The 22,270-nt window shown below is 42.6% G+C and overlaps 2 protein-coding genes and 1 long non-coding RNA gene across 6 annotated transcripts in view; 1 reads left to right on the forward strand and 2 right to left on the reverse strand.

The window, feature by feature from the left end:
• RPTOR (regulatory associated protein of MTOR complex 1) overlaps nucleotides 1-22,270 on the reverse strand; it is a 296,305-nt gene that overhangs the window by 127,042 nt on the left and 146,993 nt on the right. For 2 of the 3 annotated variants that reach the window (XM_050920752.1, XM_050920751.1), the window contains exon 8: nucleotides 347-447. The exons of the other annotated variant lie outside the window; for it this stretch is intronic. In XM_050920752.1, coding sequence (XP_050776709.1) covers nucleotides 347-447 — 101 coding nt within the window. The remainder of the gene's footprint in view (nucleotides 1-346; nucleotides 448-22,270) is intronic. 3 annotated transcript variants of the gene reach the window in all.
• LOC127033013 (zinc finger and SCAN domain-containing protein 29-like) lies at nucleotides 11,410-14,008 on the reverse strand. Its single transcript, XM_050920759.1, has 2 exons — nucleotides 13,106-14,008; nucleotides 11,410-12,010 (listed from the first exon to the last, which is right to left on the reverse strand). The coding sequence occupies exons 1-2, from the start codon at nucleotides 13,626-13,628 to the stop codon at nucleotides 11,505-11,507; spliced, it is 1,029 nt and encodes a 342-aa protein (XP_050776716.1). The 5' UTR covers nucleotides 13,629-14,008; the 3' UTR covers nucleotides 11,410-11,504.
• Nucleotides 12,388-13,084, forward strand: LOC127033015 (uncharacterized). 2 transcript variants are annotated; one of them, XR_007769006.1, is made up of 4 exons: nucleotides 12,388-12,473; nucleotides 12,579-12,735; nucleotides 12,788-12,840; nucleotides 12,998-13,084. It is a non-coding gene; the product is annotated as an uncharacterized LOC127033015 (long non-coding RNA). The 2 variants fall into 2 exon arrangements; XR_007769007.1 differs by lacking the exon at nucleotides 12,579-12,735 and having other exon boundaries at nucleotides 12,391-12,473; nucleotides 12,788-12,945.

Genomic DNA, 22,270 nt, shown 5'->3' on the forward strand with positions numbered 1-22,270 from the left:
GGCATTTTCTAATTCAGTTTGACCAGGACTGAATTTATTCCCCAATTTTTCAGAATGGCCAGCACATGAATATCAATTATTCACCCAGCTCTGCACCCACTCTTCCCTCTCTCCACTTAGAAAATGAATAGTTTCTGCCTTTCTGTTGTTTTTCCCTTTCCCAGGCATGGACTCTTTCTTCTGGTGTCTCACCTCTGCTCATGTTTTCTCCACCTCTTTTGTTATCAGACTCTCTTTCTTCCTTGTTTTATTAACTCCCTTATCTAATTTCCCTACCCTTCCTCTCTGAGCAGGCAGCACTTGTTCCTGGTGAAAATATGCACTGTTAACTGCCAGACAGTCCTACCTCGTGGCAGGACGTTCCATGCAATGGTGTCTGTGATTGCTGTAAAGATCCAGTTCAGTTCTCCCAGAGGAGTTCTTCTGTCATTCAGTCTGCCAGGAATCCTACAAAAGAGACATTTTTATTAAGTATGTTACTATTTTTATATTTTATATATATATATGCGCATGCATGCACTTAGGCTATACCCAAGACCACAGGTGTCACTGTACTGTTGCATTAATTTTATTAAGGGAAGTTGCTTTGTTCCTCCACGTGCACCTCCTCGATTTCCTTGTTTCAGTAGGAACTTTTTCCACATATCAGTTTACCTCATATTTTGTTCCCTACTCCAGTTTGCTGCTTTTCACCTTTCCATCACCTGAACTATATGAATTAATGGAGGACTTAAATGACTGAGATTCTGAACTCCTGTAACAGCGGCTATGCCTTCTACAGCACTAAGCGAATTTGCTAACAAACTTGCCATGTCACTGAATATTGGGGGGGAGGATGAGACAATTGAGGAGGTACTGGAAATTGGAGGTAAGCAAAAGGCAGTACTGATCTTCAAAGAAAGGAAAGAAAAGTGATCTTAAATATTACCATCCTGTAAATTTAACTCCTTTCCCTAGCAAAATGATGGAACAAATATGAAGAGGATAATGGAATCATAAGCCAAATGGGCTTATTAAGAATTAATATTGCTGGACAAATTTCATTCTATCAAAAAAGGCAGAAACATCTGAATTATCTCAGGAACTGAGATTTTGAAAGGAGGCCCACGATCAAGAGATGATAAACCATGAGATGAGGTGAGGGAAATGTATCTTGAGGGGCACTGCAGGGAGAGATGTTGTTAGGAACTCCAGAAAGTTTGTTCTTCAAATCAGATCTGCTGTCTGGCTTCATTTTATTCACCACCCAATACTTCTGTTGAAGTATTTAATAAAAAATATGATTAATAATAAAAACTTCGAGCTCATGTTCCAAATAGCCTCTGGATAAGAACTCCTCAGTGTCCACTGGCACAGAATGATGTTCAGTCAGAGAAAACAACTTTCCAGGCAGTGACGATCATAATAAAGAGCACATTGGGTTGGAAAATGTGGCCCTACTGTTAAAGGTTTAGGAGGGTAACAGACTTACTTCACAACTCCCTGCTGTTGTAAATGAACTAGAAAGATATTGTCTATCCATGACGCAGTAAGACCTAGTGAGATTCTCCTCATTATTCAAGCCACACAACAATTTAAGCACATTGGAGTACGTGTGCCTCTTCTACTGAGGTCATTAATGTTCATTTATGAGGGGCACATTTTGCTGTTTCTTACAAGCATACTAAATTTTTCCTCCCATTAAGTTCTTTGAAAATTTGCCTCATGTGAATATGATGCACATCTGTCTATATATTTCTTATGTAGCCACTGCTATAGCCTTCAGGCGCCACCATAACAACTATCTGAAAAATACGTCAGGTAAATTTTTAAACTCACTAGGTGGCTTCTTATTCCAACAGAAGGGGTTTCTCTAACCAAAAGGCTTTCTGATGAACAGGTCGGCATTCCTCGAAAGCAATAATGGTATCCACTGGGCCATCAAGATCTGCATTACTGTGTAAAATTTTAGTACATGTATCGCACAAGGACTTGATTGTGAAAGAGACATTCTCTTCATCACTATCAGAGTTGCAGAGCAAGAAGAGATTTTTAATTAGTTTTCATCTGAAAAAATTCTCCCTCTCAAGATTTTCAGACACAGTCACCTTGAGAAGCTCCTTCTAGCCAATAAAACCATCATAAAACTGCTGCTGAAAGCATGCATTTTGGAGCCCTGAGTAACACAGAAAACCACACCACAAGCTGAGGCAATGACTTTTACCGCCACTTTGGCTGCATTTGACCTCTGAGGTCTTTTAGGAGTCATCCTGCCTGTTCCACTTAAGTCAAATCCAGATGTTTAGGGTACAGATTATCTCAAGGTTCAATGCACAACCACCTGAATCCTCCTAGCTGTAACTACTTGCTACTTCCTTTCAAAGTAAAATATTCAGTATAAAAATCTTCTGTCCATGATGTTTAATATTCTTTGAAGAGAACAAAGTCCTTTTCACTAAGGGGTCAGGGGCACTGCTAATGTAATATGAAGGGACATGATCAAACAGCAGCTGTTACCACTGCAGCTGCAAGCTGTTCTCTGGCCTATGTGGGTTGGTGGCATCAGTCCACCTGGTTAACATTCACATCCTCCCGTCCTCCAGATTTGGGATATGAAGTTCAGTCTCACCTCCATGAACAGGAAGATCTTGTCAGCAACACACACACGGAATCTACATCACAGTGTCACATTAAAAATGCTGAGGAACCAAAATTTCAATTTTATTTTATTTTTGAAAAGAGAAAAAAGAACACTGAACAACGCCTAGGATTGTAACCTTCCATACAGTGATCTATTGCCGACACTTCTCCTGTCTTCGGAAACTCGGGGAAACTGCAATACCAGGGGTTCTCATCCATTGCTCATCTTTCAGCTGTGGAAGGACTTTTCCTTTTCTTCAAGGAAAGCACTGATAGGCTCCACAAACCTATTTAAGACATTTGTGGTTGATAATTACCTAACAATACAGTAGAAAGAGACGTTAGGTTTGTCTTCAAGATCCATCAATTCAATGAAATTTTGTACTCTAGATGAGTCTTCTCATTTGAACAGATTAAACTGACAATTTCTAGGGCTATTTTCATAACATTTTCATACTTGAAGAATCTGCCTGTGAGATGGTCATGATGGATGATGCAATGAGCAGGGAGAAACTCTGGACATTTGGGATAGCTTTTTAAGAGTCTGATAAGGCCTACTTTTTCTCCCACTATTGCAGGTGCTCCATCCACTGCAACACCGACCAGTTTATCCAGTGGTCCATCGGCATTTGTCAATGCTTTGTCAAGTGTGTTCTTTATGTCAACATCACAGGTTGTTTCTTTCAGCGCCACTAAGTTCAACACTTCTTCTTTCACAATTACATCCGCAGAAACATAACGAACAAATATCGCTAATTGTGGTTTATCCTGAATATCTGTGGATTCATCAATAGCCAGGTTGAATGCTAGAGAATTCTTTAGATCATTTTGCATCTTGCTTGCAACATCGGCACTGATCTGGGAGATCTGCCTCTCCGCAGCGTGGCACAAAATTGGAATTTGCTGTATTAGTCGTTGAAATCTGGTGTTGCTTGGATCTAAAATTGAAACCAACTTCTGCAATATTCTTCTTAACAAATTCTCCATCACAATATTGACATTTAGTACGAGCAATATTCCATGCCATTACAAAACTAGCTTCAGCTGTTGGGTTAGCCTCCTTACTGAATGCAGAAAGCAGTGTCTGTTGACTGCTGAGGCAAAATTTTAATGTGGGTAGCTTGTTTTTCCTTCTAATGTTCAATGAAAGGAAACCAGAAAAACCACTTTATTTGCATGTATATAGTGCTGGTACTTGCCTCCTAATGGGAGGGCTATTGTGTGACAAAAGACCCTTAACAGTCTGGTAATGGCTTCTTGCTTAACATGCAAGCCACAAACTGCCAGAGAGAGCAGAAAAAAAAATTCTCTCTGGTTTCTTTGAAAACCAAACCCTCTCTGCTAAAAAGTCACTAGCAGAGAAAAGAAAAATATAATATTCCTACTGGCTTCTGGATTTTGTCTATCCCGTAACCGCTGCCACTCATATCATACCTTTAGTCCCAGATTTGGACCTTAGTGTCCAAAATATGGGGGTTAGCATGAAAACCTCCAAGCTTGGTTACCAGCTTGGACCTGGTACTTGCTGCCACCACCCAAAAAATTAGAGTGTTTTGGGGCACTCTGGTCCCCCTGAAAAACCTTCCCTGGGGACCCCCAGACCCAAATCCCTTGAGTCTCACAACAAAGGGAAATAATCCTTTTTCCCTTCCCCCCTCCAGGTGCTCCTGGAGAGATACACAGACACAAGCTCTGTGAATCCAAACAGAGTGACTCCCCCTCTCCGTTCCCAGTTCCTGGAAACAAAAGCACTTTCCTCTTCACCCAGAGGGAATGCAAAATCAGGCTAGCAAATCCAACACACACAGATCTCCCCCTGATTTCTTCCTCCCACCAATTCCCTGGTGAGTACAGACTCAATTTCCCTGAAGTAAAGAAAAACTCCAACAGGTCTTAAAAGAAAGCTTTATATAAAAAAGAAAGAAAAATACATACAAATGGTCTCTCTGTATTAAGGTGACACATACAGGGTTAATTGCTTAAAAAAAATATAAATAAACAGCCTTATTCACAAAGAATACAAATCAAAGCACTCCAGCACTTATATTCATGCAAATACCAAAGAAAAGAAACCATATAACTTACTATCTGATCTCTTTGTCCTTACACTTAGAAACAGAAGATTAGAAAGCAGAAACTACTTCTCCAAAGCTCAGAGAAAGCAGGCAGACAGACAAAGACCTCAGACACAAAATTCCCTCCACCCAAAGTTGAAAAAATCCGGTTTCCTGATTGGTCCTCTGGTCAGGTGCTTCAGGTGAAAGAGACATTAACCCTTAGCTATCTGTTTATGACATGTGGGTAGCTTGTTTTTCCTTAATTCTGATCCAGGAGGGTACTTAAACAAAAAAAATTGTGATTTGTTTTGTAGTGATGTTTCAAGTTGTTCACTTTGTAGTGAGAGAGCAATGCATTGCAGATTAGGCACAGGGGTTTGCCACTTTTGCTAGTGAATGCAAAATCTTCCTCCCATTCTGGCTGAAAATTCTGGTTTTCTTCTTCATACTTGCATTTCTTACAGTTTGAACATGTCATTGTCATCCACAAAATTAATGTAAGGTTAACACTTAAATCTAAAACTATTCATATGCGACATATGGACAGTAAACACAGCCTGTAATGTGCAGAATGCATGGAGATCAGAGTACATGAGGTCTGCACAGCACTACAGCGACGCGATTTCCTGTTATAATGAGCATGTGCAGCTGAAGCAGGAACCTAGGTGTCACCTACAGGGCTGAAGCCCCCAGCATCAGCTCACCTCCTCCTATGGGGCTGAAGCATCAAGCAGCGGATCTCCTCCTCCTGTGGGACTGAAGCCACAATTGCTGGCTCACCCTACTGCAGGGTGATACCCTGAGCCTCCGCCCCCCGTCCCCCACGGAGCTGAAGCCGCAAGCACTGGCTCGCCCCACCGTGGGGTGAAGCCACCCATTCCCCCACGGGATGACCGTGCTCCACGAGCAAGCTGCAGCTGACCCTTCGAAGAGCCACATGCTGCTTGCACTTTGGCCACACTGCAATATTCAATGTTCATTTTTCATTGAAATAATGATAATAGTTTAATTCGATTGCAGCGTTTGACTCATCTAAAATATTTAGCAAAATTTCACAATGCCACTATCTAGGTGTTTATTTATATGCGCTAATGAGAGAATTCTTTTACCGTAACCTTTTCTGTATGTTAAGAATACTAATAATTTTCATAATCTTATTCTTTATTTTTATACTTAGCAAAAAATCTTCATAGGCCCACCAAGAAGTGCACATGCTTAATCTAAGTAAGCGTGTCATTCATTACTGGAACCTTTGAAAACCCTCCTCTTATCCTCTCTTGTATGTCACACCTAAAATTTAGACCCTGATCCTACCAACACAAACTTTAAGCCTTGACTTCAGTGAGACTACTCAACTGCTTAAAATCAAGCATTTGCAGGTTTAGGGCCTTAGATTGTAAACTCTTTGCGGCAGGGAAAATATCCTTCCAGGTATTCTGTGAAAATCTAGGGTGCTATAAAATAACTCAAGACAATATCAATCCCATTGAGCCTAGTCTCAAAATAAAAAAACACCACCCAAAACCAGAGAGGAGTCACAGATCCAGAAAAAACACCCAACATAACAGACAACGAAAAGCAGAACAGAAGCCAGCAATAACCCATCCCATCATGCTACCATCCAAGTGTCTTCAGATTACTCTTCAGTATGTTTTTCTATAATAAAATGAGTAATTCCTACATGGTTCACAATCTGTCATTTTAACATAAACAAAACCGCTAAGCTCTCTCTCACTCCTTGAGTTTAGGAACTACATTACTTTTCCAGCTCTGCATGATCAGTCTCAATACCTCTCAAAGATTATACATATATCCTTTAGCATGAAGAAAAACATGTCGGCAAAATTAGCATCCCAAATTGGGCAAACTATCATCACAGATTCCCCTCATCCACCCCAATCACACTTCTGTAACACTCGTTCAGACTCGAAAAGTCTGGAGACAAAACTAAATGATGCAGGTGAATTTATCATTTGCCTGTTACCAGCCATCTTCAGATCATCCAAACAAACATGTGGGAAGGGATCCACAATGTCCAGTGCAGGATTCAGAAGGAGTCTGTCTTCCCTTGTTGTAACTTAGTATTGCTCAAGCTGCTTGAAATTAACTTTTAAAAAAATCTTGGGTTGGTTTGGAATGGGAGGAAAAACATACATCTCTAGAAATCATGTTTGTTAACTGCTGCCGCAGAGGGAACACAAGGGCACATAACTTCTTCAGTGAAGGTTCCATATAAATATACACTTACATTCCAGACAATTCTCAACAATAAAACAGTGAAGTTATATTAGTATAGCTGGAATTCAAAAGCATTCCTTGTTCAGGCTTTTTGGTCTAAGCTACTTGTCTGCTTAAATATTGTCAACTTAAATATTGATCCTAAGCTACTTGTCTGTCCCTTTAACTTAATTTTGAAAGCAAGTAGAAAGAACTCACATCAGAGCAGAATTCAGAATACCAAATTTCAGTCCACATGGGAGAGAGAGCGAGATTTCCAAGAACAATTTCACACTTAATTCTCTTTATTAAATGTGAGATGCAAAGAGATGTGTATTTTGGCTGGTGCTCTTAGCTATGAATGACAGGCTGAAATAGGAAGTTGCTGCCTGCAGCCATTCCCTAGAAGCAACCTGAGACCTGAATAATCCTAGCTATTCTCTTGAGAAACAGTATGGGGTTTTACATTTTTTCACTAAAAGGCTTGGCACTGAAAACAATTGCTTGTTAGTAGGGCATATATTGTATTGTGCACGTTTGCTTTTTAAAAAACAATTTATCTGATAAGAGTAGGTGTTAGTCTTGAACATTTACAATGTTAGAAACCTTTGTAAAACTATAACCTCAGTAAAGTATTGTGCAAAAGACTGTCTGCCTGTGAAAGGCAGTGCACACTACTGACCAGTGCATGGAATGGAAATCAAAAATTATCTGGTCCTACACTCTGTTCTGACACCCTATATTACCTTGGGTAAATTTTCTCTCCATGTGCCTCAGCCTTCCCCAGGTATAAAATAGGGATAAAACTTTTGCCTACCCTCTCCCAGTGTTGTGAAAATTCATTAAGGTTTGCCAGTGCTTCGGAGATGCATGTGCTATATAAATGTTATGTATTATTATTGGGTGAGAAGGTGAACAGGAGGAAGCAGGGCTGGCTCCAGCTTTTTGCCACTGCAAGCGGCAAAAAAACCGATTGAGCTGCCGCCAAAGAACAGAGGGAGTGAAGGACCCACTGCCAAAGTGCCGCTTCCGCAGACCCGGACGTGCCGCCCCCTTCTACTGGCCGCCCCAGGCACCTGCTTCCTTCGCTGGTGCCTAGAGCCAGCCCTGGGAGGAAGGCAGGTACATAAGTGCGTAGGCAGTATTCTGAATAATGTCTGTCTGCACATATAGCAGGGCTTGTAGATTTTAAACTGCAGCTATCAATCATCATTAGAAGGTATTTGACTGCACTGTTATTCTGCATGTTACACAGAGACTCAATTAAGTTTGGAAAAATTAGCAGGATAAATCTTTGCATTAAAAAAGTAAGCAATGCTTCTGTTCCTAGATGAGACGTCCTGATCTCCTGTCCGGTGACAGCACTAAAGATTAAACTGCTTGTGTTTGCCTGGATGACAGGCTGAATGATCTGGGGAAATGGCTTTTATCTGAATACAATCTGATAACAGTCAATCTCATCTTTGCCTGGGGGGGGACTGGAGGAGCAATTCTCAACTCTCAGATGCTTAAACAAAGATCAATTCAATAATAGGGATAATTAATCAGCCAAAAATTGAATAAGTCCATCACCAACCAACCTTAGAAACTCAATCAACCTGCACTGAAATTCAGCAGTATCAGCCTGCACCCATTACTTACGGGAGCTGCTGCCTAATGCTACAGAAAAAATATGGAATGAAAGGTTGGAGGAAAAGTAAAGCATTTCTTATTCCTTTCTCACAGTTTTATGATAAAATAAAAAACTGATTGCTTACATTAAATAGTCTATTTCCATCCCCCTTCAGAAAACAGTTAGCTTTCATTTTGTTTATTTTTGCAGAGTTTCACTGAATACGCAGATTTTCCTTAGACTTGAGTATCTTAATTGTTTTTCAGATAAAGCAATTTGCAGAGATTCTCGGTGTACTTGCCTGCACACTGTGGGACAAGGTCTTTCAAGGCAGTCCTCAGACCATAATATTATAAATGCTTTTTACCTTTTTGGGTATGTGGCCACTAAAATAAACAAACATGGAATGAGCAGAAGGCAGCAAAGCTCCACAAAGAGTTTGTCCCATGTGGGATTTTGCTGCCTTCCTGGTTTCACTTCTCCTGATGTCTTTCATATTATGTTTTGACAATCATTGGAGAGCCCTTGACATCAAGGACCAAGCAGACTTCATTTCTAAATCTAGGCCATAAACAAACAAACAAATAAAATGTAAAAGGGGGAGGGAGGCCACACTGCCTCAGCTCTTGGCTGTGGTTTAACATATCTACAGTATCCATTGCTTCTTCCATCAGCTATTCCTAACAGTCACCTTTACAAAGCCCTAAATCACTGCAGTATATTGTGAAAAGTGCAGACTACGAAATGCCAAGGTCACTGAACTTGTGCCAGGTGCAACTGTCAATGTCCTCAGAAATTTAGCAAAATCCTGTGAATCACTTTAATTACAATGGAAACATTTACTTCAAATGAAGCCAGGTTTCCCCCCACTCAGTCGGTAAAGTCTTCACCGCATTAACTTTACTATTGGACATCTAATGTGTATAAAATTGAGATGCACATTAAAATGTATGGCTTACATGTTAGAACAAGATGTTATAGTTAATATTCTCTGATGTGTTCATAAGCAGTGAAAGGGAAAGTTCAAAGTTGGGATGGTTATCCAAATCTACAAACTTGCTCCCGGCTAGGTCCTCAGTCCAATTCTTACCATTTTCTCCTGCCACTAATATAACTGATCACTCTCCTGCCTATCTTTTAAGATTTGGGAAATGTGGTGAGGCAGCAGGTATGGTAGCTCTCTCTGCTGGGCTCCAATCACCAATGCTAATATTTACTAAGGCCATGTCTACATCTAAAACTTTGCAGCGCTGGTTGTTATAGCTGTATTAGGACAGCTGTATAGGGCCAGCGCTGCAGAGTGTCCACACTTACTGCTAGCAGCGCTGTAAGTGCTGTTAGATGTGGCCACACTGCAGCGCTGTTGGGAGTGATGCATTGTGGGCGGCTATCCCACAGGGCACCTCGTCCCACAGCGGCGCTGGGGCTTGTGGGAAGGGGAAGGAAGTGTGATTGTCCTTCTGCTTCCTGTTCCTGTTCCAACGGCCAGCGTTGCTTTGGTACACATGCGGAGCACTGTGGCAGCATTGTGACTCTAAAGCGGTTTTTCTGCATTATCTTTCAAGAATGGATCCTCAGGTACTGAATACCTTACTAATGACTATTGCCAGCACATCTCGCCTTACTGTGGATCTAATCCTTAGGCTGCTAAATGTGCGTGTGACTGACATTGAGGAGTCGGACGATGGTACTGAATCGCATCAATATGCAGACAGTACAATGCTAGTGGCAATAACAGACGTGCTCTGCTCCGTGGACCGGCGCGTTTGGGCTCGGGAAACCAGCACTGAGTGGTGGGATCACATCGTCCTGCAATCATGGGATGACGAGCAGTGGCTGCAGAACTTTCGTATGAGGAAAGCCACTTTCATGGGACTTTGTGATGATCTCGCCCCCAACCTGCGGCGCATGAACACGAGATTTAGAGATGCCCTTTCTGTGGAGAAGCGGGTGGCTATTGCAATCTGGAAGCTGGCAACTCCAGACTGTTTCCGATCTGTGGCGAACCAGTTCGGAGTGGGAAAGTCCACCGTTGGAATGGTGCTGATGCAAGTTTGCAGGGCCATTAATCGAACACTGACAAGAAGAACCGTGACTCTTGGTAACGTGCAGGACATTTTAGATGGCTTTGCAGAAATGGGCTTCCCTAACTGTGGAGGGGCAGTAGATGGGACGCATATTCCTATTATCTCTCCACCCCACCTGGCATCGGAGTATATTAATCGCAAGGGGTACTTCTCTGTGGTTCTGCAAGCGCTTGTGGATCACCGTGGGCATTTCACTGACATTTACTCTGGATGGCCTGGAAAGGTGCACGATGCACGCATATTTAGGAACAGTGCCCTGTTCAGGAGGCTTAGGGCCGGGACCTTTTTCCCAGATCACAATATAACAGTAGGGGACGTGGAAATGCCCATCGTGATTCTGGGAGACCCCGCTTACCCATTAATGCCATGGCTCATGAAACCATATACTGGGAAGCTTGACAGGAGCAAGGAACGTTTCAACTACAGGTTGAGCCGCTGTAGAATGACTGTGGAGCGTGCTTTTGGCCGTTTGAAAGCTCGCTGGCGCAGTCTGTTCGGGAAGCTAGATTTGATGGAAAGCAGCATTACCGCAGTTATATCCGCGTGCTGCACCCTCCATAATATTTGTGAAGGGAAGGGTGAAAGGTTCAGTGAGGAATGGACCTCCGAGGTTATACGTTTGGAGAATGAGTTTGCTCAGCCAGAGAGCAGGGCTAATAGGGAGGCCCAGGAAAGGGCTTCAAGGATTAGGGATGCTATAAGGGAGCAATTTGATGCTGAGAGCCAGCAGTAATGTTTGGTGCATGTGTTGTGCTTTGCTTTACCTTGCTGTGTATAATTAGCCATTTCTATCACCAATAAAACATATGGAAAGAAATACAAACCAAAACCTTTTATTTGTCATACAGTAAAAAACAGGTAAGGGGGTATGGGTGGTTCACAGTACATTCAGAGGTTTTACTATTTCCTATTTTACTCAATTGTAACCGTCTGATGCAACTCACCATTACTTTGCTGCAGAATGATGGGGGTGGAGTGCACTGGGTAAGAATTAAACATATCTTGGTTACTAGGTGATGTTATAGGTGTTGGGGGCAGCTGATGATAATAAGGAACTGGGTGCTGCATAAAGCTATTTTGAGGATACACAGGGGGACAAGGAACAGTGCTTTGGGAAGCCTGTGGGTTAGCACGGTATATATTTGCCTGCATGGCTACAAGAGACTCAAAAGACTTGGTTTGGCGAGACAGGAGTCTCATCATCTGCCTGGCTATTCTTTTGGCAGACAATTCCTGTCTCCTGCTTTCAGTCAGCCTCCATTCCTGTACACTTTTTCTCCACTCCTCAGTCTTCCTACTTTCCCTGTTGTAGTGGTTCAGAACGGTCTTGATCAGCTCCTCTTTTGATTTCCTAGGATTGCGCCTCAAATTCTGCAATCTACGTGAGGCCGGTGACACAGCCGCATTACTCGAGTTGTCTAGAAAAAATAGAGATAGAGACATGTAATACACAGGGGCATCATTGTTTATTATCAACTTTTGAAGGACATTGGAAACTGTAGGTAGCATCCCTCTCACATACCTCACATAACACTGTAGAGTTCAAGAAAGCTAAGACATGTCTAGCAATGGGGTGAGTACTTTTGCTTAAAATTCTCCCATGTTAGTGGGATGCCTTGGTTCCTGCTTGGAAGGGGGGATCGGTGAGGAAGAAGCACCCCGCAGGACACGGTTCCCGCTTGGAAGGGGGGGTGGGGGACGGACAGAGCACACCGCAGGGCAGGTTTCACGCTTGGAAGGGGGGATCGGTGAGGAAGAAGCACCCCGCAGGACACGGTTCCCGCTTGGAAGGGGGGGTGGGGGACGGACAGAGCACACCGCAGGGCAGGTTTCCCGCTTGGAAGGGGGGGTGGGGGACGGACAGAGCACACCGCAGGGCAGGTTTCACGCTTGGAAGGGGGGATCGGTGAGGAAGAAGCACCCCGCAGGACACGGTTCCCGCTTGGAAGGGGGGGTGGGGGACGGACAGAGCACACCGCAGGGCAGGTTTCCCGCTTGGAAGGGGGGTGGGGGACGGACAGAGCACACCGCAGGGCAGGTTTCACGCTTGGAAGGGGGGATCGGTGAGGAAGAAGCACCCCGCAGGACACGGTTCCCGCTTGGAAGGGGGGGTGGGGGACGGACAGAGCACACCGCAGGGCAGGTTTCCCGCTTGGAAGGGGGGATCGGTGAGGAAGAAGCACACCGCAGGGCAGGTTTCACGCTTGGAAGGGGGGGTGGGGGACGGACAGAGCACACCGCAGGGCAGGTTTCACGCTTGGAAGGGGGGATCGGTGAGGAAGAAGCACCCCGCAGGACACGGTTCCCGCTTGGAAGGGGGGGTGGGGGACGGACAGAGCACACCGCAGGGCAGGTTTCCCGCTTGGAAGGGGGGATCGGTGAGGAAGAAGCACACCGCAGGGCAGGTTTCCCGCTTGGAAGGGGGGGTGGGGGACGGACAGAGCACACCGCAGGGCAGGTTTCACGCTTGGAAGGGGGGGTGGGGGACGGACAGAGCATTGCAATCTACTTACCACGAGCACGATCCTCAGCTTCCTCATCAACGTCCGCTTCCAGCTGCTGTGACTGGCTAGTCTCCTCAGGGCTGGAGAAGAGCTCCTGGCTGCCTGTGTCCTGAGACTCTGGGGTGTCCCCCTCAACGCCAGTAGCATCACTGTATTCATCCTCTACACCATCCCCCACTTCTCCCTGCTCTGAACTCTCCATCGTGCTCCTAGGATTCACGGTGGGGTCACACCCAAGTATGGCATCCAGCTCCTTGTAAAACCTGCAGGTTGTGGGGGCTGCTCCTGAGCGTCGGTTTCCCTCACGGGCTTTGCAGTATGCACTCCTCATCTCCTTAATTTTTACTCTGCATTGCAAGGCGTCCCGTTCGTGGCCCCTTCTCAGCATGGACTGCGATATCTGACCATAGGTATCGTAGTTTCTCCTTCTGGAGCGCAGCTGTGTTTGAACAGCCTCATCTCCCCACACACTAATTAGATCCTGCAGCTCTGCATTGGTCCATGCTGGGGCTCGTTTGTTGCGTGGAGGCATGGTCGCTGAATGATTGATTGATTAATTGCACTCCACGCCTGACTGAGCAAACAGGAAGGTGATTTTTTAAATTTCCCGGGGGATTTAAAGGAGGGGTCAGGTGAGCACAGGGCAGAGGAGTTTTCTTGATTACCAGAGAGGTATCCTCAGGTATGCTGGGATACCTGCTTATTCCACGGAGGTCAAGAAAAGCGCTGGTAAGTGTCTACATTGCATTACCAGCGCTGGATCACCAGCGCTGGATCCTCTACACCCGAGACAAAACAGGAGTACGGCCAGCGCTGCAAACAGGGAGTTGCAGCGCTGGTGATGCCCTGCAGATGTGTACACCTTCAAAGTTGCAGCGCTGTAACTCCCTCACCAGCGCTGCAACTTTCTGATGTAGACAAGCCCTAGCTCTCTGGGGCTTCCTTCTTACTTGTGTCTCAAAGAGCATACGTGAGGGGAAGCCCAAAGGGTACACAAGCGCCAGAATCTTGCAGTGTAAGTCATTCAGCTGGAAAGATACATCTGCATGTCAATGGTTAGTTCAATCAAAGGGAGCATTTCTCTCATTACCATACAATCACGCAGCTATACAGAAAGGACATGATTCTAACTGATTTGGCTAAAGCCTGAAACCTCGCCCATCTCCTTGAGACAAATCAACAAAAGAGTGAAAGTTCTGACAGCATTTATCCTGGAATGTTCTAAAACTTTGTGTCTTTGTTTTCAGTCCTGCCATCTATCTTTATTAAGCAATGGAACGGTGTTGCCATGAAAACCATCTTGTTGAGTATGATTTTTACTTCGCAAACACAATAAGCTTTGCAGTAAACAAGCACCTGGCTCTTTATCTAACAATGGTGATAAAACTAAGTGCTCCATTTCAATAAGAAATGATTCATTGCCAAAGATAAAACCTTCTGGATCATCATTCTTAAAGACAATCTAAAAGTCTTCCCCACCCCTCAACTCAAGTACTAATGAGCCACTTTCTAGGTAAGTATAATGACAAATTGTCCCTACTATCCTTTGGTTGCAGACACGTTCAAATCTCAAAAAATATTTAAAGCCAAATTTTGGGGTCTTCCATTACACTGACTAGAAGGAATTCTGGGACTGAACTGCCCAGCTTTGGTCCAAAGTTTGCAGTCTTCAAAAGTGAACTAAGAATTATATTTCCTCCCAAGTCTATATTACTTTCCTCCACCGTTTCTCTCTGTCCCTTTCCTACACACATTGGACTGTTTTTATTTGGTGTGTTCATGACTATTTTAGATTGAAGGGTCTTTGGGGCAAGGATCTCATTGCCTTATAGATCAAGCCACACTACTGATGCCATCAATAATATTTCTTTCCCATACACTGAGATATGCACCTTGCTGGCTATTCCCATGCTGCAAAACAAAACAACCCAAAACCAGTTCTAGCACTGTTTCATCAGAAAATTTAGAATAGATTACAAAGTCATGCTGGGCATACTATTTAAAAGAATCATGTTTAGTGTTAGCAACAATTTTATTTAAAAATGGAAGAAGCCAGTGCCGTTCTTATCAAAACATGAACGGGTCTGATCCTCCTGATGCTTTCAGCTGGAATGAAAGAATGTCATTGCTAATGGCTACTGAGCAAAAGTGGCAACAGGTGGATGGAGTTTGCTTTAAATAGATGAGCAAGAACTTGCTGGACATGCTAACCCTCAAGAAAGAAAAGTGATAAAAGCAATTACCTTTGATTTCAAAAGTAATGGAAGGGAGCTGAGAACAGAGCTGTGTCGTGAGAGGAGCAGTTTGATTCTGACAACTGTAAAAGGCCCTTCATGGAATTCTAAGGGGAAGTGCGAGTCACATAAAGCCTCGCTCTTCCTTACTGACATGTGGCTAATACATACTGGTATCTAAGGAAGCACACAGCCAGCACCAGGGGAAATGAATTTATACAAAATCAAAGGCTGTTAAAGGGAAGGATGATCACATTCTGAATGCCAAAGTACATGATCAGCTGCGCATACAACAAGAGGAAATTAGTGCTCCAAATGTTTGAAACTGAGCTTGTTCCAGTTCCAGGACTGCTATCAAAACGCCATGCAGAAAAGGTGTCTTCACTCCCTTCTCCTACCAGGTTTCTTGGTTTTCTGCTTCTGTTGAATTTTCCCTAATGGAGTAGGGAGCGGGGAAGAGAAAGAGAAGGGAAGGGATGAGAGGCTATTTTGAATGTGTTCGGTTTTGTCTTCAGTTGAGTGTGTGAATCTCATGCTGATTGACTTTCTGCACAACATCCGCCTTCGTGTAGATTTTCCCCTCAGACATCTGCCAATGGGTGTATATCATGTGACCTGGCCACTGTCATCTCAGTCCAGTCCTGGGTCTTTCTTGAATAGACACTTACTAATCCCAGCAAATGTGTGTTGGTTTGGGATGTCTAAAAATTATTAAGCATCCCTGACCTACTCATAATTTGAACTGGGATCTCCAGAGATGAAAAACTAAACTACTATTAACTAACTAATCACACTACTTTGCCTCCGTTCCAATCTACTGTTCTAAAGGCAATTCGGACTAATTAAGATTCTCTGGGCATTTGTTATTTTGTTACCTTACAGCATGATTTCTACATTTTCCCCAATTACTCACATTCTTTCTGCTGTGCAGTCTCTTTGGGTTTTGTTTTTTCCACTTCATCTCTAAATTAGTTCCTTGTGAATCATTATTCATTTTATCAGTGACTGACAGACACTAATGAATTACTGATTTCCAGCCTGTGACACTCCATAATATTTATAATGGAAACAAAGGTAATTTTAGTACCAAACTTGTTATTTCTAGTAATTTTTGTAAAGTGAATTTTGCACTGTTGAAAGGTGCTTGATTGTCAGACCCAGAGACTTGAGATCTGTGTTCTCAAAAAAGCTACAGAACAGGCAGCAGCAAGGCAAGCTATACTGCTCCTGCCTATGTGACTCAACCTTGATCTGCAGGGACTATATATCTAGGGTTTAGACTCAACCCTGATCTGCAGGGACTATATATCTAGGGTTTAGACTCAACCCTGATCTGCAGGGACTATATATCTAGGGTTTAGAAGACTGTCCATGTCCCACAGATAACATGGTATGTCTGCTAAGATGTGTAACAAAACATTGGTGGCAAGGGAATATGATTCATGTCAATTGTGATGGAGGGGTGGGTTTTTTTTTTTACCATGGATATTTGGTCATTACAAATGATTGTAACCATTAACTCATTTCAGACAAAAAAACTGAACAGCAATCAGATGAGAGGGACTTCTGCTCACTAATTATCTGTACCAGACACCAACAAATGGCCCCGCTGGAAAAAAGCACTCTACGTCATTCTCAGTCCCCTGAGTTTCCCAGGTTTCCTCACATTCTGTATGTTCCTTTTAAAAACTGTATTACTTAACTCCAGCATTAGTTCCAAAATATGGATTATTTTGGCTCACTTTCTAAGGATTGATAATATAAATGTACTGTAGAGGCAACAACATGCTTATTCATCAGGCTGCTGAGTTAGCCTAGATAATTAGAAATCTGGACTCTTCAAGGAAGGTGCAGAGTAATTTACTCCTAAACTCATCATCTTAATTAGAAAACAAACTCCTTTTCCAGGTTTAAAGACAGCTAAATTATAAATTACAGTATGGGCTACTGTCTAGCTAGACTTGTCTTGGGACTAGATTAAAAACATGTGTTCTCTATAATTGATATCTTTATCAGATTATGATGAAAAGGTTTTAATGTTTGCTATCCTCAGAAACCTTTACTCAGAATATTTCTCAGGAAGGCAGCGCATCTAAAAAGTATGTTATGGAGATATCAGGAAGGAGCAAGAACTCAGAAAAAACTCTTGTAACAAGTACCCGCTACAGCACTGTGAGGAGTTTGAGTGCAATACTGAGAAACGCTTGATTTCTGGTCTCAGCAACTGCAAAATAAATATACTAAGCAGGGTGTGGTGGCCAGAGCAAAGGACTAGAAGGCCATGCAACTGTTTTGCTTTTTGATCTAGGGGGAGTCATCAGTCATCTGGTTCAGGCAAACTGATCCTTAAACCTGGGTAACAAAGAGCAAGCTCACTGGAAAGCAGAGGTTCACCTGCACTGAGCCACAGTTGCCAATGGCTACATAAAATCCGAAGCGGCTAAGAGGTCCAAGAGCAAGAGCAAAACCAGCAAGCCTTAGGAAGGACAACCGACTTTACAGAGTGGAGTTCTGACTCCTACCCCCCATTTTTTTCTTCCACAATATCTCACAAATCTGACCCTTCCCCACTTACCCCCAAAACACTTGTCCACACCCTAGTCACTTCCTGTCTTGACCTCTGCAACAACCTCCTCCACCTCTGACCCCCCTGAAACCAATATGGCTCCTCTCTAGTACATGCAGAATTCCTGGTGCAATCATCATTTTTCTCATTCGACTGGACCATGAACCTGCCTCCACTGGTTCCCATGAGTCACTAGTATTGAGTTATAATTTCTCATCCTCACCTCTGGGACCCTTAGGGTGACCAGATGTCCCAATTCTATAGAGACAGTCCTGATATTTGGGGCTTTTTTTATATATAGGCTCCTATTACCCCCTACCCCTGTCCCGATTTTTCACACTTGCTAACTGGTCACCCTAGGGACCCTGGAGAATTCTACCTCTGTGAGTTCAATCCTTGAGAGGGCCATTTAGGGAACTGGGGTAAAAATCTGTCTGGGGATTGGTCCTGCTTTGAGCAAGGGGTTGGACTAGATGACCTTCTGAGGTCTCTTCCAACCCTAATCTTCTATGATTCTATGATCTTTTGCATACCTGCTCTGCCAGTGATGCCCAGCTTGATGTCCCATTAATTTTCCTCTCCCATTTCTGAGCTTTTTTGTACAGCAACCTTTATATATGCAATGACTTCCCAATCACAGTTCACCAAACCACTACCCTCACCTCCTAAAAACTACTTATTTAATGACACCCAGAAGGAATTAATAAATACAATAATAAATTAGAAATGGAAAATCCATTAGCTTGCTCCTCTAGTTTCTACTATTGTGTTCTTTCTTCTAGATCAGGAGTTCTCAAACTTCATTGCACTGTGACCCTCTTCTGACAACAAAAATTATTACACAACCCCAGGAAGCTAACCAATTGAATTCCTTGAGTCTGTCACTATAAGGCATGTTTTCCAATGTTTAATCATTCTCAAACCTCTTCTCTGAATCCTCTCCATTTTATCATCTGCAAACTTTATCAGTAATTATTTTATATTTTCTTCTAAGTCACTGGTAAAAATGTTACACAGTATAGGACCAAGAATCAATCCCTGCAGAACCCCCTAGAAACTTGCTTGATGATGATTTCTCGTTTACAATTACATTTTGAGACTTATCAGCCCATTTTTAATCCATGTGATATGTGCCATGTTGATTCTGTATCATCCTACTTTCCTAATCAAAATGTTGTGCAGTACCAAGTCAATGTCTTACAGAAGTATATTACATCAACACTCTCTTTATCAAGCAAACTTGCAATCACATAAAAAAATCAAGTTAATTTGACAAGATCCATTTTCCATAAACCCATGCTGTTTGGCATGAATTACCCTCCTTTAATTTTTTATTAATCGAGGCACATCTCAGCCATTTCATTACTTAGCTCAGGATCAAAGTCAGGCTGATAGGCCTATAATTATGAGGGTCGTCTACCGTGCCTTTCTAAATAATGGAACATTAGCTTTCTTCCTGTCCTCTGGAACTTCTTCAACAGTCCAAGACTTGTTGAAAAATCAGCATTAACAGTACAGGGAACTCCTTGGACAGTTCTTTTAAAACTCTTGGATGCAAGTTATCCAGACCAGCTGATTTTAAAATGACTAGCGTTAGTAGCTGCTATTTACCACCCTTAGTTGCTGTTGGATGGAAAGTACTTTATCACCCTCATATAACATGAATGCATCATGTGGCTTTTTCCCCAAACACAGAACAGTAATACTTATTGAACACCTCTGTTTCTTCTACATTATTATTAACAGTTCCACTATTTCCATCTAGTATTGGATGAATACCATTGTTAGAATTCTTTTTGTTTCTAATATATTTAAGAAACAAGATGTGGGATGCATTAACAGGTGTGTTGTAAACAAGACACGAGAAGTCATTCTTCTGCTTTACTCTGCACTGGTTAGGCCTCAACTGGAGTATTGTGTCCAGTTCTGGGCACTGCATTTCAAGAAAGATGTGGAGAAATTGGAGAGGGTCCAGAGAAGAGCAACAAGAATGATTAAAGGTCTTGAGAACATGACCTATGAAGGAAGGCTGAAGGAATTGGGTTTGTTTAGTTTGGAAAAGAGAAGACTGAGAGGGGACATGATAGCAGTTTTCAGGTATCTAAAAGGGTGTCATCAGGAGGAGGGAGAAAACTTGTTCACCTTAGCCTCCAATGATAGAACAAGAAACAATGGGCTTAAACTGCAGCAAGGGAGATTTAGATTGGACATTAGGAAAAAGTTCCTAACTGTCAGGGTAGTTAAACACTGGAATAGATTGCCTAGGGAAGTTGTGGAATCTCCATCTCTGGAGATATTTAAGAGTAGGATAGATAAATGTCTATTAGGGATGGTTTAGACGGTATTTGGTCCTGCCATGAGGGCAGGGGACTGGACTCGATGACCTCTCGAGGTCCCTTCCAGTCCTAGAGTCTATGAGTCTATGTGGGTCTAGATTCTCATGCTAAGTAGACAGAAAGGTTTGACAGGATAGGTTTTGCTAATTGATCCGTCACTTGACCAGACATGATTTTTTAGCACTGTGGTTAATGAAGTCAGAAAAACTAAAATTATTTTGCCACTTCCATTTTTACTTATTTTTCTGCTTCTGTTGTTTAGATAGCTTACTGCAATCCAGAGCATTTACTAACATGACCACAGCATAGACAGCTACCAATTCCATGCAATTTCTATACAGCTTGCTGAAACAAATTCTTCTAGCTTTAAGTATTTAGAATTATTATAAATCTAGTAAAATCAGTAACGTATGTTAACTCTCTCCTAATGTTATGCTTTTATATCATGTGGACTCATAACATCTGTTTGGCCACAATTTTTATATAACTTTGCTCTAGACAACACAGAAAGATTTTAGTAACTGATTATGTCACCAATTTACAGTGCTTAGGATTTTGTTCAGACTAAAGAACAAAGCCAACAAAGTAAACCGCTCCCCCCGTTCCCACAACATCTGCCTGTTTTAATATACTCTGACTTTTCTTATTCCATTGCTTAAAATGCTGCTATTGCAACAGCCATGAAACAGATTCAGAGGGAGAAGAAGAAGATACAAGTGGCCCAAGTGGGTTTACAATGACACTGGTAGAGAACACAGCATTTTTGTAGTCATGTTTCCCAGACCCAAATAAGAGTTCTGTGTAAGCTCGACTCTCTCACCAACAGACATTGGTCCAATAAAATATATTACCTCACCCACTGGTAGAGATGTCAGTTTTGTCATTTTCAATTTAGAGTTATACAAGGACTCAGCCTCATTTGCCTTGAAAACACAAAAAGATGACCACAATAAGGACAAGTGTATGTCACCCAGCCAAATTACACAATAAACCAAGAAACCCATCTTGGCAGCCAGCTCGACAGCTTTGTCAACACTTAGCGGTTTGATGATTAATCCCTTTCCCCAGCCCCTTAGTTTATGATTTTATATCTTTGAGAATATTCTGAACCCTTCTGCCCACTGCCTATTTATAAGCAGTATAACACATAGCTGCCCAGTTACACAGCGAGATTTCCAGCATTTTCAAGTTGAGCTAGTGGCTTCACATATTGTATTCCCACCTCGCAGTGAAACTGAACCGATTTTCAAAAGAGACAACTTTTCACCTCCATTTCACCTTGAGGTACTCACATATTTGCAACAGATTATCATTAATGACATGTTCGGCAGTCACCAGCCCTGTGGCCGTGCAGGGAACCCTCGGCAGCCCTGCTGTAATGCGAGTGAGTGAGTAGGTCTGTGATTGTAAAGCTGCAGAGGGCTCCCTGCACTGCCTCAGGGTGGGTGACACCTGATCTCTGCAATACAAGGTGAGGGAGAAGGCCATGTTCCTGGTGGAGCAATCTTAAAAATAAGAATTAATAAAAATAATCAAATCATATTGGAGAAGGTCATGTGTCTGACCAAGTGGGTATTCACCCCCGAAAGCTTGTCCTCCAATACGTTTGTTAGTCTATAAGGTGCCACAGGAGACTCTGTTGCTTTTTGCAGATCCAGACTAACACGACCACCCCTCTGATACTTCACAGATTACAAGGAATTCTGGTCCATCTCCCCTGCACTCTTGCACAGTACATTAGTTAAAAACCCGTACTATTCAAAAATCTATACACAGACATGAAGATTTTATAGCAATTGCTAGAACATAAATATTGCTGCAGTGTGCAATGTGATACTTAGAAAACCTCAGTTAAAAATCCACGAAGCATATTGCAAACAGGAAAAGAAAAATCAAATGGGTTCACTGCTGGTGTAATGAAAACAAAACCTAAAATCTTGACATGGCTCATGAATTAGGGGATGGAGAATGTAAAATAGTTCTGGAGATGGATGAAAGAGCTGAATTAATTCTCCAAGTTCCTTTATTTACTTTAGCA

Source organism: Gopherus flavomarginatus, chromosome 12 (genome assembly GCF_025201925.1).
Source record: "Gopherus flavomarginatus isolate rGopFla2 chromosome 12, rGopFla2.mat.asm, whole genome shotgun sequence".
Classification (NCBI taxonomy): Eukaryota; Metazoa; Chordata; order Testudines; family Testudinidae; genus Gopherus; species Gopherus flavomarginatus.

Excerpts from the sequence above, each read along its gene's own strand:
- LOC127033013 (XM_050920759.1), bottom strand. The coding sequence starts at position 13,628 with ATGCCTCCACGCAACAAACGAGCCCCAGCATGGACCAATGCAGAGCTG. Across the intron at positions 12,011-13,105 it reads AGCTGAGGATCGTGCTCGTG|ACAACTCGAGTAATGCGGCT; the intron begins GTAAGTAGATTG and ends TATTTTTTCTAG.